Genomic DNA, 17222 nt, shown 5'->3' on the forward strand with positions numbered 1-17222 from the left:
CTCCTTCTGATTTTTTCAATATTTTGTAAAAATGCTGGAATAACCCATTGTGATTTTGTTTAAATATTTTGCAAAAATTTGATAAAAATGCCGGACTACTATAAACCCCTTGTGATTTTTTCAATATTTTGCAAAAATTTGTAAAAATGTTGGACTAACCAGGTGTACTTTTGTTTAAATATTTGTGACTTTTTCAATATTTTTCAAAAATATGTTTAAAATGCTGAGCTTACACCCCTCGAGATTTTTTAATAGTTTGCCAAAAATTGATAATAATGCTGGTACCCCTTGTCATTATTTGTTTTCACTAACAAAATATTTTGCCAATTTTGATAGAAATGCTGGACTGTTGCATTTTAATTTTTTGATTTTTTCGATTTGGTTCAAATTTTATAAAAATGACAAACTTGGCAGAGAAATAATCAAATCAATGTGAGCTAGTCACCGAAAAAGTGGCGGCTTGGCAAGCAGGCAAAGTTGGGATGTGGATAAAATTTAACCATTGAAAACAGACGTTTCACAACCGCCACACCCCTTTTTTTCTCTGCGGTGCTGCTGTTGTCATCAGCTGTGCTTATGAATAATTCATATGAACTCCGACCTCACGTGTTGCAATCTTGTCAACATGACGAGGTCATCATCCAGCTGATCTGAGTGTAAACAACGTTACAACTTTATTACAATCTGCAGGATCTTAGGTTGTCCCGTTGTCGAGAGTGGTCAGATGACACATTTTTCTACATCTGACTGGAGGCAAGTGCACTAAAAGAGGTAAACCGAATACGGTGTAGTGACTAGTGACATACTTCTAAATTGCATTCTTTTGGAGACATCGTGAAGCTCAATTGAGTCAAGTCGAAAGTATACTCTGTATAATAGAGGCCAACTTGAACGCGTCATGCATGTGTTACTGTTTATATGGACCTGTTATAATATAACTTACATAGTAGTGTATGTGTGCAGAGTAGTGACTGTAGTGTAAAGGCTATGATGAAGACTATGCACTAGCGAATGCTGGTCATCTCGCCACCTGACAAGCTCGCCACCAACAAAGTTGCCCCCTGCAAAGTCACCCCCTACCCGGCTCGCCCCGGGTTGAAACAAAGTCGCCCCCTGGCAATGTCGCCCCCAAACAATGTCGCCCCCTAGCAAAGTCGCCCCTGACAATGTCGCCCCCAGCCAATGTCGCCCCCTAGCAAAGTAGCCCACAGATGTTGTTCGGAAAATAATTAAGGCTACAATATGGTAAAAAAATAAAGTTAAAACCTTTTTAGAAAAAATTCCGTATGAAATAATGTGCTTGTGGAAGGTCTAACCCTAACCCTAACCCTGACCCTAACCCTAACCCTAACCCTAACCCTAACCCTAACCCTAACCCTAACCCTAACCCTAACCCTAACCCTTAACTATTTTGTGGGGGGACTTTGCTAGGGGGCGACATTGGCTGGGGGCGACATTGTCAGGGGGGCGACTTTGCTAGGGGGCGACATTGTTTGGGGGCGACATTGTCAGGGGGCGACTTTGTAACAACTCGGGGGCGAGCCGGTTAGGGGGCGACTTTGCAGGGGGCGACTTTGTTGGTGGCGAGCTTGCTAGGTGGCGAGATGACCAGCCCCCGCACTAGCCCCTCTTGTCTTTTGATCATAACCATGGGATTAGGATGGGTAAGTAAGACAAGAGATTAAAAAACTGCAAACAATTGAGGGCTCTCAGAAGTTGTTCAACTTTCAAGTTGTTGCAAGTCAGTCTAGAAAAATTTGGCGTACTCTGATGCATTTATCATGTGTTTAGTACACTGATTTATTTAGTGCATTTATAAACTATAGTGACTTTACTCTGTATACTGTAAGCAGGTCAACGTCTGTCGTCAGTTTTTGGCGGTCATCACTGACGTACGTCATCATTCAAGGCCGGCATCATGACTGATGCTTCCAAGATTCCCGCTGGCGTCCATGTCCGTTTCATCAAGGATGTAGCCATCTTATGGTTGAACAATGGAGAGAATAGATTCAATCAGTCATCAGTGAGAGAGATAAATGCAGCTCTGGATCAAGTGGAAAGGTGAACGAAGACTAGACTGGTCCCCTGTCTTTATCTCCAGGCACTGGTCTTACAGACCCAATGATTTCATTGGATACAATGATTTCATTGGATAATGGAGCTTTTACGTAAGCTTTCTAATATCTGGAGTACGTTTTGGCAACTGTATCCAATAACTGTTTCGGTTGAGTTTGCAATTGGTAAACCACTGGCCATTGACTGAAACAATTGATTGACTCAATTGGTCGTCAAAGTTGCAAAAGAGTAGAGAGTTTTTGTTTTCGACGTCGGATTTCTGCGACAGTTATGATGGCTTCATCTGCGCATATGTGTGGCTTTGAGGATGGTCTTCCCTTAATCTGTACGACAGTACTTGGGATGATTCTGAGTCGTGCTTAACTCGACAACGTTTGGCTGAAAATTACTAATATCCTTGCAGAACCATCCGTAGTCGAAAAACAAAACCTCTCTAATAATGGAAGAAAAAACACCCTCGTTGCACAACTTTCTGTGCTTTCAGATGCATAATAAAAGACTTCAGCTGAAATATTTTATTCTCGGATGAGCAATTACCTCTTTCTCAAAAACTACGAGGGAGCCTTTTTCTCACAATCTTTTATACTATCAACAGCACTTCATTGCTCGTTATCAAGTTAGTTTTTATGCTAACAATTATTTTGACTAATTGACAGTAGTGTCCCAGTGCCTTGATCAAACTGGCAGCTTACTTCGCTACTTCATTTTCTCACAAACTAGAAATGGACATGCCAAAGCCATGATCATAACCGGAGTTGGTAAGTTCTTCAGCTGCGGCCTAGACACTGCATGGATAAGCCAGCAAGATACTGCAACACTGACTGAGTTCTTTCCTGCTTACGAGAATCTCCTGCAAAGAATGCTGACGTTCCCGCTAGTGACCCTGGCAGCAATAAATGGTAAGTTACTTGAGATGTTAGTTGGATAGTGGTTATTGAATTCAATCAAATTAGTTTGGGTCGAACACCGTAGAAAAATTTCAAGAGCACCTGTGACCACCGGATTAACATGTAAGTGCTGTACCAACTGGGCCCAATTTCAGAAAGCATTTAAGTACACGAACTTGCTTAGTTCTAAACAAACTTGCTTAAATATGTTACCATGTTACCAGCCAAAATACCGAACACATACCAATGCTGTGACTTAGTACCCCACTCATTTCTTGCTTAGCAAAGGAATTTGCTGAGCAGAACTTTTCTGCTAAACAGCTTTATGAAAGTGGGCCCAGAGCTATCCAGCCCTTGGCTATGCAAGAAATTGGGTAAGCAGATATTTTTTGAGCTAAGCAAGGTTTTGTCCTTATAGGCTTTATGAATTTGGGCCCTGGTCTTCTTTAGACTAGCCAGCTTCACTGATCAATAGATGGAAAAGTTGCATTGGGATAAAGATCAAGTTCACACGAGGTATCCTTGATTTCTTTACCAGAAACGAATGATAATAATTTCTAGTTGGTCTATTCTGAATTCAGGGCATGCCTATGCAGCAGGTGGTATAATCGCCATGGCATGCGACTACCGCATCATGAGGACACAGCGAGGATGGATCTGCTTCCCAGAAATCAACATCAAAGTACCCTTCCGCCCTGAAACAGCTTCATTCCTAAGGTACAGCCGTAAACGCTCGCTATTTTTCGAGTCAAATTGTTCATAAAAATTACGGTAAGCGTGTATTGCCTAATGCTAAAAATGCACACTACACTGTATTACACCTGGGGACATTGACTCGGAGCTATGTATGGTTACCCGGCGCACTTTCACACTGTGTCCCTATTCCACAGAATTCCAATTGCATGTTTGAAGAATGTGAGTAGGCCTACCCCAGGGTTTTACTGATTACCCCAAGTCCGGAGCAGGGGTGGCTTTTTCCCGAGGTATACCCAATTGCCAGGGCAGACCCGGGGCCCTACAGGGGTAAAGCGACGTAGTGTGATAAGGCCGGCCGCTATTCCCTTGGGGCAACCCCGGGGAATAGATTAGTGTGAAAAGGGCTTTAAGTGACATATTTTCCTTACAGGATGAAACTGAAGGACAACATTGTATTCCGAGACCTGGCGCTGTACGGACAACGATTGACCGCCGAGGAGGCTGTGCAGAGAGCCGTCGTTGATCAATGTGTGGACATGAAGGACCTCATCAATTCAGCATTAGCCTTCACTACCAAACGCATTGGTAACAATCAAAAGCTTTATCAAATGATGAAGCCCGGTTCATACTTCCTGCGATTGCGAAGCTAGTTTTGACGTCACAGGGCAGTTTTCGCTGAGAATATTTCGCAGGAGTTGAGCACATTTCAACTCTTCCGAAGTATTCGTTGCGACATATCGCATTCGCATTTGCAGGATGTATGAACCGGGCTTAACAGTGTTTTCTTTGGGAATTTTTTTTTACATAATAGTAGCTTTTTTTACATGGCCAGCGAGCTCACCAGCGAGCTCACCCCAAACGAGGCTACAAGCCACTCTTGATAAGGGGCTACAAAAGCCACTCTTGATAAGGGGCTACATGAAGAAAACATTTAAAATGAGAACAGCTAGAGGAGCTGTTGTTAAGAATTTATATTCCTCTTACCATCTTAAAACAAGCAATATTGTAGGATGGAGGGTTGAAAATTCCATGTTCAGCCCCATTACATGCTGGTCCAGTAAATACTGTTATGTTCAAGCCATGCGATCTTGCACATTTTCTTTTTTAACAATGTGTTATGATCCCTAATGAACGGGTCTGTTGACATTCAAATGTGAATGGATTCTCTTCTTTGAGGTTGCTTGGAACCAGTTGCCTGTAAATTGCCATTAAAAGCCCAAAAGCCTGGTTCATACTTCCTGCAAATGCAAAGCAAATTTTGACATCACAAATTTGCACCGAATAGTTCGCATCAGTTGAAATAATTATGCTCAACTCCTGCGAAACATTCGCTGCGAAAACAGCCATGTGACATCAAAATTCGCTTCACATTCGCAGGAAGTGTGAACCGGCCCTTACACTGCAAGCAAATTTCTATTGATGTATCAATTTTAATTGATGTATAACCGTCAAATGTTTGACTTCATTCACTGCAGGGACTGAAGGCTTTGACAGGCAAACCTTGCAGCAGATGAAACAGAACCTGTATGGAAACTTCTGCCGACAGAACCAAGGATTGACTGGAAGGAGCATCAAGGAAGTCAAAGCGATGTTCACAGAAGCAAACAAGGCGAGACTGTAACAGGCTGCTAGGCATGTATGCTTCGGTTTTGAAAGGGCAAGGGCACCAAGGCATTTTCTCCTTGGTAAAGGGCACCCTATTTCTACTGAAGCATTTCAAGGGCGTCACGGCAATGACCAGGAGGCATGGAGGCAATCACTTTAGTTGCTTCCAGAGTATCAGGCCTGGGTTGTTCACATTGTTATGTTGGACAGTAAATTCAGGTAATTGTCACAGAAGGAGAATTAAAAAAATCACATTATGAGAATTTGTGAGGGCAGTACGAAAACCAATTTGTGCTATGGACCAAAATCAACTGTCACTAGGGGCACGTTTCCACCTACTCCTGGGTGCTGAAACACAGATACCCCCTTCACTGTCCATAAGGATGTAGGCATGGGTATCTCCCAGCATTCTGGCTTGTAGAACAGAATGACAACCTTGCCATTTGCAAACGAGATCATGGACTTTGGTATTGTATCCCGAGAATTCATAGCAGCTTAGTCCACACAGGAAGAATAATCTGGTATTTGGCCAACGGACCACCGTTAAGGGAGGACGCTGGTAAGCATTCCCATGTTTTGGTACCTGTATGTAAATTTCAACCAATTTGATGGATTGTTTATGTCAAAGTTTTTAATGTACCCCAAAAAACGTTCATTCTCTTTCTTGTATTCTAATTTATCAACTTTACATCTTATTTTTAAATTTGAATGGCATGAACTATTTTTTTAGATATTGATCATAAATTGTACACCTACACTAACATATTAATGTGGGCTAAATAGGAAAAATTTGTTCATGATTTTCTCAGTCTCGAGACTATGTATATGTTTAAAGTTTTCTGGCCCTGCAACCTCTATGGGACACGATTCCTTGGATCGGACGAGTTGGTCTTATCTATGAAAAGCATCTGTAACCATTTGTTAAATGCATATGGTTCAAAAGCTGTTGTAAGCTGTTTTTGACTCCAAAAGCTGGCGCAGTGTTGGTTCATCATGACAAACATAAGGAGAAGCGTGCAATTTTGAGGCATATTTGTGTGGATAATTACAACTCACATGATCCTAGGCAACGTGTCCCGTTTATTACACTCTCAATTTTATTACATGAACATGTGCTAACAAAACTACCTTGTGACGTTACATGACATCACAATCAAACTATTGCAAATTTTGAATTATATTTTTAATAAATTATTAAAATAAAACAGACAAGAAAACCACTGTTCAAAGATTGCTTTTTTTCCCTTAAAAAAAGGATGAGTAGTTTATTTCCTTGAAGCGGGTGTACAACAGTCGTCTAGTTACAGAATCACACTTTCTTGATTTGTGCAATTCATAATCATAGATGTTAAAGACACTGGACACTATTGGTAATTGTCAAAGACTAGTCTTCTCACTTGGTGTATCTCAACACATGCATAAAATAACAAACGTGGAAAATTTGAGCTCAATTGGTCGTCAAAGTTGCCAGATAACTATGAAAGAAAAAACACCCTTGTCAAACGAAGTTGTGTGCTTTCAGATGCTTGATTTCAAGACCTCAAAATCTGATTCTGAGGTCTCGAAATCACATTTGTGGAAAGTTAGTTCTTTCTCAAAAACTACGTTACTTCAGAGGGAGCCCTTTCTCACAATGTTTTATACTATTAACCTCTCCCCATTACTCATTACCAAGTAAGGTTTTGTGTTAATAATTATTTTGAGTAATTACCAATAGTGCCCACTGCCTTTTAACCAATGTTTGTATGAGAGAGATCAGCTGTTTTCCAGCTTGGTGTTTATATCCCGTTGGATCATACAAACAACAAACAAGTTGAGGGATGAAAGAGTGCCCTGCTTGCTACACATCGTGAATGACTTTCCACTTAAAGACACCTTCAGTGTTTTCCTGGTGGTATCAACCACATCTACTCGTTCACTGCTGCTGCCTGGTCTGGCTATCAACCCTTGATCTTCAACTATAGGTTGTACACGCTGTATGCAAGAAGAAGAAGAAATGGGTGTGTTCACTCAACACCAAGGCATAATTTTTAGGGCAGTCCTCGAAAGAATCGCCTTAGTGCCCTCTGCTTTTGCTGTAGTGTCCTCTGCAAGGTTCCAAAACAAACCTTCATTTTCCCCATAGAAGTTCCCCTTACTAGAGGAAAATGCTGTGGCCCTTCAAGGCCAGTTAGGGCTGTGTATATTTCCTCTGAATCAACCAAACAGGAAGAACGTTGGGCAACTAATTTTTTCCAAACTGCAAATGATCTCAGAATTTGTCCACTAAGGCTAAGAGTCTGTCTCTCTCTACTGATGCACTGTCTTGGTTATTCTCATCGCCGATGTTGCCTGCATATTCTGGAGAAAAAAAAGGAAAATACTTTTGCTTATCTTTGCTTATAATATCAATCATTGTTTACTTTCTATGTATGGAATAATACCAATGAATTTTGGTCAACGCTTTTAAAAAGTTAATTCATCACAAACTAATATACTGTTTTTTTGTACGATATGTAAAAATCAAAACAATGAGGCATTATTGAGCTGTTTACTACGACGGTGAAAATTTTGATGGCAAACTTCTTCTTTTTTTTTTTTTCCTGGTTGGTCTGTGAACCACTTGGCTGTTAAGATAGCTTCAGGCAGCTCCAGGCCAAAACCCAAGTTGCCCATAAAGATGGCGTCCTTCGGGAACTACTTGGCCTAATCCTAACCCTAACTGAAACTTTGGTTTCTTACATAAGATCATTTTGGGGGAAAATGAGGGTGTTTTCTCCGTTTTAAAGTTTCAAAGGCATACTACGTGTATGTACGGATGTCCTATTGTGCCGTCGTTTAATACTTTCATCTCATTTGTAAGGGTCATTCCTCTGTACTTGCTTTTCTCAAAATGTCGTTTTTCAAGTAAGCCTGGTTTGTACACTTGAATTAGGAAGCCCTACCTCTGACGGTGTTGCGTATAGCCGCGATGCTCCCTCCATGCATATTCAGTAGTTGTAGCACCCTCTGCTTGATGGGGAGTACACCTGATGAGCAGCTGAGATCCAAGATGATGTAATCAACAAGCTGTAAGGTGAAGAGCCCTGCGTCGAGACGTCTTAGGTAGTACTCATCCTCTTGATCATCATCAATGATGTCGCCCTCGCGGGCACGGCGCTGAAAAAGGCAAAACAGGATGACTTTCAGTGAGGTCGATTCTGATTGAGCGGCTTAAAGCTGGATAACCATGGTAACATTTGTTGAAGCATAGGGTTTCCATAGCAACACCCTTAGCAATAGCCACAGCCAGCCATTCAGCATGGCTGTAACTAACCCATGGAGCGAGTTAGTAAGACCAATAGTTAAATAGTGGTTGGAAAGTGACATTAATTTCCCTGCCTTTCACCTCTGTGGACCCCAGTTCGAATCCCACCTCAAACCAGACGTCAGCATGTGCATTAGATTGTTCAGTCCCTACCTGATTGCATGGGTTTGACCATTGGAATTACCTCCCACATCTAAAACTGAGCATTTCTTTTTGATTCCTATTCGTCCTAGTGTTGGTGCTTATTGTACTGTTGGATGTGTGATCAAAAAATGTTTTTATCGGCGCAAATTGTTCTGTAAATTTTAGAGTACATTAATCTATTGGCCAACTTTAATGTTTAGGTGTTTATTCAAATTGATGTATTTCCATTTTTCCTTGTTGTCAATTGTACTTTATGTACGATTCAGACTTTGTGATTCCGTTGATTTAATAAACTATTCTGAAATGAAATAAACTTGTAAGTTAAGGGACCACGGATAAAGAAATTAATTCAGACAACCTCATATCCACTAAATCTCAAAGACTAGAATGTTAGTCAAGCGAGGGCATGCTTCAGTTACCTGTCGTTCACGCTCAATCCTATCATCGCAGACTTGTACCCTGTTCAGATAGTTGAAATGTAGCTCCATCAGGCGGTCCACTTTGATGTGATCGCTCTCGGTGAACTTATTGATGAGTCTCTGACGATGGGTACCTGAGCAATTCTTTAGGAGAGCCGCCATGATGGAGCAGACGTGTTCTGTGAAAAACATCCAGAGTAAAATGGAATGTTAAGTCTGACTAAAAGAAACAACGGCACAGTGATATTAACATCAGGACCCAATTTCATAGAGCTGCTTAAAGGCAGTGGACACCATTGGTAATTACTCAAAATAATTGTTAGCATAAAACCTTTCTTGGTGACGAGTAATGGGGAGAGGTTGATGGTATAAAACATTGTGAGAAACGGCTTCCTCTGAAGTGCCATAGTTATCGAGAAAGAAGATTTTTCCAAGAATTTTATTTCGAGAACTCAGATTTAGAACTTGAGGTCTCGAAATCAACCATCGAAATCAACGCACACAACTTCGTGTGACACAGGTTTTTTTTCTTTCGTTCTTATCTCGCAAGTTCGATGACCGATTGAGGTCAAATTTTCACAGGTTTGTTATTTTATGCATAATGTTGAGATACACCAACTGTGAAGGCTAGTCTTTGACAATTACCAATAGTGTCCACTGCCTTTAAGCACACAAACTAGCTTAGCATAACACAATTTCACTTACCAGAATAAAGTTACCAGCTAAATTACCATGGTACAAGTACAATTTGTGATTGGTATCCTGCTCATTTCTGCTTGGCAGAAAAAAATTTCATTTAGGGTTGAACAAAGTAAAATTTATTAGAGCCGGAGGTCGCAGATTCAAGTAAATTTCTCTTTGTTCAACCTCAAGTTATTAAAAAAAATTCCCTTGTAGTTTATTACATGATGCTCTCAAATATATGAGCACTTGTTTCAATAAATTTTGTTTTCAAGGTATATTCTTTAAAAAACAAGCGCAGTATCTTACCTTCGTGTTCCTGTGCGCTTGAGCCTTTCTTTCCAATCTTGGGAGTCTTCATGAAGAGGGGGAACAGACTCCGCAGTCCAAGGATGTCAATAAACTTGGTGCAATTCTCAGCACCCTCGGCTCCTGTCATGGCGTGGTCTAACACCTTGAGGGCACTGTGTCTCGACAACTTCTTTTCTCTGCAAGGGAGAAGGAAATGCATGATTAAGTTTTCTACTTGGCTTTGAAGTAAGGGTTGTCATCTATTAACCATAAATGCTTTTGTTCACATGTATTATGCTCGCCTTTCATATTTTATATCTTAGAAGGAACATACACCAGGCCTGATACTTCACGGAGGCAACGTAGGCGATTGCCTCCGTTGCCCCTTGTCATTGCCTTGGTGCCCATGAAATGCTCCAGTAGAAATTTACAATTTCCTCATAGGGTGCCCTTTGCCAAAGAGAAATTGCCTTGGTGCCCTTGCCCTTTCAAAAACGAAGCATACAGCCCTGATATACCTTTGGTAATCACTTTTAAAATTAATGGAAACAAAAAATGACTTGGTTAGAAGTAAAGCATCTTTCAATAGAATAAGGCATATTGAGAATCATCTCACTTAAAAAGGAACGTATTGTGGAAAAAGATAGCAGTTTTTATCGCCCGCAAATTTTCAAACCACATTCAATGGGTAAAATTTTATAAAAACATCACAATACAAGTTCTTTTGTAAAACAACAGCCACAATACACGCCGTGACTGCTATGCAAGGTGCCCGAAAGTCCAGATTCTCACAAATGATTGCACCCTCTCATGGTCAACTAAGGCCGTGTCTGAATTGGTGGCTACGGCTGCGGCTACAACCGTTGCCAGGGATGTTGCTAAGGGCGTCCTATACTTCAATGCATGATGACGCGGCGACCAAGCCGTAGCCGTAGTCGTAGCCGCCAATTCGGATCTGGTCTTACTCTTTATTTATCAGGGGTGAGAGTCATTGCTCACAAAAAGGTCAGAAACTACACATGTACATAGGATACAAATTCTGCTGATGTTCAAACCATGGCTTTTCCACCTGGGCCCTATTTCATAGAGCTGCTAAGCACATGAATTTGCTAAGCATGAAATTTCTTCCTTGATAAAAACAGGATTACCAACCAAATGTTCATTTGTTCAATATTGATTGCTACTGGTATTCAGCTGCTGTTCGCTTATCCTGAAAATCACGTCGAAATTTGGTTGGTAATCCTGTTTTTATCAAGGAAGAAATTTCATGCTAAGCAAATTTTTGTGCTTAGCAGCGCTATGAAATTGGGCCCTGTACGGTAACCCCTGGAGTTTTTTTTCCACTGAGCTTTTAGGAACAGTGTTCTCAGCACTAGACAAGTAGATCAAAGAGCAGGATTTTGTTAAATTATGGACAAAGTAACGGCTGATTTTCTTCACCAGGCTGAATTTTAAAAAGTCTGATTCAGATAAAAGTCTGATAAATCTCATCCCTAATTTGTATAAATAAAAAAAAAAGGTTGTCATGGTGATTCTTTAGCAGTATTACCTGAGCATGAGGTTCATGAGCTGAACTCCTTCTCCTCGTAAAAAGCGTCCCTTGTTGCTAGGCAACATCAGCGCTGAACACAAACAATTAAACAGGTTCTCCATCATCTCGTTCTCCTCTGTGCTTGTCGGGTCGTGTCTCTTGTAGACCTGTTAAAGAAACAGCAACATTTCTGAATTTGTAGAAGTTCCCTCGAACTTGTAGCCAAGGTTCATCATTCATAGGTATCTGTTTTGAATTATGGGTTTCGCTCACACCAACTTCCTATTGCATTTAATGGCAACCACACATGTACATTATGAGTAACGAGATACTATGTATCCATGAATGCTCCTCTGCATCCGGGAGTGCAAATGAGCACCACTGTATGAGATGTTTGTGTTGGGGTGTTTCCTTTGCCCACTGCAAAACATGGAGGCAGCTCGCAATTCATTGTGCATTATGTTCGCAATGCTCCTGCTGGGTGTACCTCGACATGTTATGTTTTTATTTACTCATCTACCGAGCTCAAAGTTTGTCGTACAGGGAAGTGACTGTGTGTATACTTACAGCAAGTTGTTGCAGAAGTGTGTCAATGCCTTCCAGCTCACCGAGTAACTCTCTGTTTTCTGTGATAATCGAACAATAGAAAGCAAAAATTAGACTGGATAAGTTGCACAGTGTACAGCAGGACTGATACTATATGGAGGTAATGAAGGCAATTGGCCTTTGCCATGAAATATTCTTACTACACTATTGGTTGGCAAACACAGTTGAGTTGTGCACTAGGCAGACGTACAAACTTGGCCAAAACACACCACTAAGATTTCTTTTTTTAAAAGAAAACCGTTTTTAATTCTGAACATGTACCTCAAATGTGAAAACAGGGCTATTTCAAATAAATTAGCGTGGTACCGTTATTTACATATTTTCTAAACATCTGAAGCGATTATATCTACGCAGGAAGAAGAATCTGTGTTTGGAATACACAATCTGAGAAACATTTCAACAGTCAAATTTCTCAGATTAAAATGTTTGTGAATCCCTTTCTCTAAAACCACATTCCATTGAAGGAAACTGTTTCTCAAAATCAATAGCTGCAGGGCTAAACCAAATAAATTTTTTATAGCTATTAATTTTTGGAGTAATTCCAACAGTTACGGTATGTCCTAATATGCCCTTCCCTTTACAGAGTAACGTTGCGTTTTGTTAAATTTTTGAAACAAGAATACTTACCCTGTGTGTCTTGCAGAATGATGGCAAGTATTTCGCTGCAGTAAAGCTTATTGGCATCAAATTGCACTTTGGGTTTGAGACGTTTCAGCAGCCACTGCATGAGGCCCTGCTGGGCTGCCTCCGCACACATCTCCGGTCGGAACTCTGTCATATTCTCAACGATTCCTGCAAGTCAAAAAGAGAGTTCAAAACACGGATGAAACACTTCATAGACCCAGTTGTCATAATCTGTTTGTGTTTAAATCAAAAAATTTCTGTTTCAGGCATGATGAAAGGTTTCCACATTGTTCATGTTTCGGGGCCATGCAATAAGTTGAATGGCCTTATGACTTCTTTCTCTGTGACATTTGATACTCCTTATCATTAGCTGTGTCTCAGATCAATGCACAGTGGACAATGTTTTGATTCATTCTAGGGGAAATATGCGCTGGGCGGCATAATGTATTTTGCTCAGAGTGCTGGGCAAAAAGTGTGAGTCCTGGGCAGGCCTGTCCAACAACGACCACCGTGGCTACAAAACTGGTTGCATTATGCCGGTAACTCACCCAGGGTGTTGTGGATGCCTTCTGATTCTTCTTTGACCCCTTCGTCTAATCTCTCCATGTTCTGCACTAGTGTGGCAACGATCTGTTCATCAAGCTGCAACAAACAGAAAGTAGTAGTAATAACAATCAGTTATTATCATGTTCGTTTATTTCCGAGTGTCTCAAAGCGTGTACTATTACTATGACACCCATGGCTCAATGTCCCATCCGAAGGACAAAGTAATTTTGTATAAGTGCCAAAACTGGGACTCAAATCCGAGTTTGGTGCTACTTTGGTCACATCACGCCACAAATAATTCTGGTTCGGTGAAAGTAACAAGCCTTGTAGTCCAGTTAAGTGCTACTAGTCCTAGTTAAGGGCTAAGCAGGGATGTGATAGGCTGTTGAACAAAACCTGAACTGCAATCTTTTGGTCCAAACAACATGTCGATATCTTAAGAGTGCATGCCTTGGAATAGAGAGACATGATATATACATGTACAGCTTTACAAGAAAAAACAAGGAAGTCAGGCAACAGATAAATATTTCTCTTACCAATGCGTCAACAAGGGCGCCAGCACTGTCTTCACTCTCGTTCAGGGTGTCGACATCTGTCAGCTCATGGAGAAGGTCAATGACCCCGATGGAGATATCAGTGTTCTCGTGGGTAACCAGCTGCAGGAGAGACTTGATGGCGTTCAGTTCCACCAGGTGATGGTACATATCTGGATTTGTTGCTATGACGTGAAGCTCCTGTACTGTGTCGTTTAGATCCACTTCTGATTCCATGAATCTTTGGAGTAATGAAAGACAAAGTTGATTAACAGCCATCTCTTCACCCTTCTTCCCAAGAACAGTCGTCGGTTTCACCAAACTCTTCCTAACTTAGGATGATTAATCTTAGGACTTAGGATGAGTTAAGTACCGTATCCAAAGGCATAGGACGCATTGAACTCATCCTAAATTAGGACGAGCTACTCGTCCTATTAAACTCAAGATAAGATTAATGCTAGGGTTTGGTGAAATCGGCTGCAGGCACCACAAGTCCATGATGGTAATTCTGCAGTTATGTTTCATCGTACACAGATATCAGAATTTATTGAATTGATGCTAAATAAAGAAACTGAGCTGCCACTTCCTTCACCAAGGAATGCTGAAGGTTTTTGGTTTTATTTAAAGCCGTAAGACGTGGGAAAGCTTAAGTGTACATGGCTCTTTGAACGTGCATTACACAACACAGGGAGCTTAAAACAAAAAAAAGGAAATTACTTCTCTGGGTTGTCTGGATATTTAATTCTCATCTCTTGGTTTCTGTAGACCTTCTTCTCAAAGGACAGAATCAGCTTTCTCAAACTTGTATCGTCCAGGCCTGGCATCTGATGAGAAGAAGGAGAAAAATAAAAAATCATACTGTTTATTTAATAAAACCCATTGGTTATGGGCGAATGAATTAGTTTATACAAAACAATAGAACAAATGCAAGTGAAAAGAAGCAAAGCTTTTATACACAACCACTTAAAAAAAAAATTCTCAGAAGTAGTTTACTTGTCATTAGAATTAATTAACTTTAATCACTAGGTTTGTTGAACAGGTTTTCAAAAATCTAACATTATTCTTAGAATGTATTAACATATCAAGAAAAATTGTGGTTCTTCAATCAAGCGAGGTTTGGTTCGGAATAATCCAAAATCAGATTTGAGTTGGAAGAATTTATCGTGCCTGTATTTACATGGTGTCATGGCAAACCTAACTCAATTTGTATTCAACCTAGTTTCAAATCCTACTCATTGTATAGACGATGTGACGTGTGACATCACTTACAAAAAAGCCACCAAGCCTGGACTTCCTGCAGGCACGATTAGTATACAGCCTAATTGAAAAAATATATAAAATCTTATATTTTATGGAGATTGCACTGTCCAATTCTTATCAACTTTTGATATGATAAAAGGGGCGGATCTCAAAACTTGTCCAGCTTTTACTTTCATATGTAGCTCTTGGATTTATGTGGAAATTATGGCACAAAATGTCAACTTTCCCATATGACCAGTGTAGTATCTTGCCTGCCAGACTAGCCAAAGAATGTGCAAGGTCACACTTATTGTAAACAAAGTTCACAGGGTCTATTGAAGTTCTGATAATCGTACCTCTGGTTCTTGATCTACCATTTGGAGGATTTTCTCTCTTTCTTCCTCCGTCATTCCTCCCTCTGGAGCTGCAGCCTCGGCCTTTCCTTGCCGTCCTTTCATCTTGCTGGGTAGAGAGGCCTTGATCCCATCGTCGCCCTGCTCATTATTATCATCTTCATTTCCTCTCCTTCGTTTCAAGTTTGGCTTGTCTGGCTAAAATGGTGAACAGAAATAATGAAGGAAATTAAACTCTCCTACTCTCTGATGGTGGAGCCTCTTGTTGGGCCCATCCAACACTGAAACAAAACCGGCTCAGTTGGGCCAGTGGCTCAAATTTGACTGGGCCACATTGGCTCAGTTTGTGCCACATGGCTCAATTTGAGCTATTTGTGAACAGAGGAGCCAACATTTTTTGGCTCAAACTGAGCCTTTTTCTTTTCTCCAGTGAAAACCATTTACACGCTTAATGTGGAAAACACTTGATTTAATGGTAAAGACTACATAGAATGTGTACAAATCAGAAGCGAAGGTTGAGGAACAGTTTCTAAAAATGGAAACTTTAAAGTGACTGCATTTTTTAAACAGTTTTTTGAAACATTTCCGTATCCTGCCACCACTTTTCATTCTTTAGTATGAAATAAATTAGTACTCATTTACTCAAATGAGAAATTTCTTTTTAAGTTTTTGGTAAAAATATTGAAAAGGTGCTGGAGGATTTTTAATACGGAAATCTTTACACACACACTTGTATGGGAGCTAGGGAAAAGTTTTTGTATAATGCCACCACTTTTTCATTCATTTTGATGAAATAAAAGTAGTTTCTCTATTCCATTTATATTATTTACCTACCTAACTAATGTAAAATGAGGAAGGCCCCCTATTTCTTTTAAAAAATTGTGAAAAAGGGGTGGCAGGATTTGGAAAGTTTTCCAGGGCTAGGGCTGGCTTCTATTGTTACAAAACGAAATGAATTTACTGATGACAATTTATTTTCCTGCTGCGCAATACTGTTTATACAACATTTATCACGAAAAAGATGCAGCACGTTTTCCAATAACAAAAAAGAAAACAACACTTTACTTACTTGCATTTTCCCATTTGAAACTATTTTATTTTTTAAAAATCATAAGAACATTATTAGACAATGTGTAAAATACATACCTGGAATGCAAGTAATTCACCAATATCCATTGTTGTACTTCTTTTCTAGAATTTTTCTCAAAAAAAATACACAACACAACACTTGACAAACAGTTCAGCGATGTACCGACATGCTTTAAAAAAGTTCAGTCTGTCACCCTGCTGTGCTTTTCCGACGAGAGTGTTGGTAAATCGCATATATGCTTATGGGGGAGACAGGATATAATACATGATCGGTGGACTGAAAAGAACAAACTGCAAATTGAGGCCAGCCGTGTATTCAACTTAGAATCCATGCAGTTCAGTGTGGTGAAATTTCTGTCTGTATCTGTAAACGAAAAAAAACGTATAACAAAAAGATACATCACACCAGCTTTTTGCGCATTGTAAGGATGGGATGGCTTAAGACGAATCAATGAGTTGCTGGAAATCACACTACCGGGTAATCCAGCCCTTAATCGTTGTACTTAAAGGTGTTCATGAGGAACAATGCGTCATTATGTTAATAAGACATTACCGCCTTGAACTGCATGGATTTTTTAAGCGGCTTGCCGGCCCTTGAATCTGCGAATGGAAATTC

General features: G+C 40.3%; 2 protein-coding genes across 2 annotated transcripts; one reads left to right on the forward strand and one right to left on the reverse strand.

The window, feature by feature from the left end:
• The first annotated feature begins 632 nt into the window (after positions 1-632).
• Positions 633-6455, forward strand: LOC139934477 (uncharacterized). The gene is made up of 6 exons (XM_071928725.1): positions 633-771; positions 1854-2061; positions 2797-2975; positions 3545-3680; positions 4090-4244; positions 5135-6455. Exons 2-6 carry the CDS (start codon positions 1919-1921, stop codon positions 5278-5280), a joined length of 759 nt encoding a protein of 252 aa, XP_071784826.1. The 5' UTR covers positions 633-771; positions 1854-1918; the 3' UTR covers positions 5281-6455.
• Positions 6456-6525: 70 nt separating this feature from the next.
• Positions 6526-16798, reverse strand: LOC139934474 (beta-catenin-like protein 1). The gene is made up of 12 exons (XM_071928721.1): positions 16664-16798; positions 15521-15715; positions 14643-14749; positions 13929-14166; positions 13395-13488; positions 12850-13014; positions 12184-12242; positions 11635-11783; positions 10104-10282; positions 9114-9292; positions 8189-8402; positions 6526-7604 (listed from the first exon to the last, which is right to left on the reverse strand). The coding sequence occupies exons 1-12, from the start codon at positions 16691-16693 to the stop codon at positions 7516-7518; spliced, it is 1698 nt and encodes a 565-aa protein (XP_071784822.1). The 5' UTR covers positions 16694-16798; the 3' UTR covers positions 6526-7515.
• Positions 16799-17222: the final 424 nt, after the last annotated feature.

The sequence above is a fragment of the Asterias amurensis genome, chromosome 3, assembly GCF_032118995.1.
Source record: "Asterias amurensis chromosome 3, ASM3211899v1".
NCBI lineage: Eukaryota > Metazoa > Echinodermata > Asteroidea > Forcipulatida > Asteriidae > Asterias > Asterias amurensis.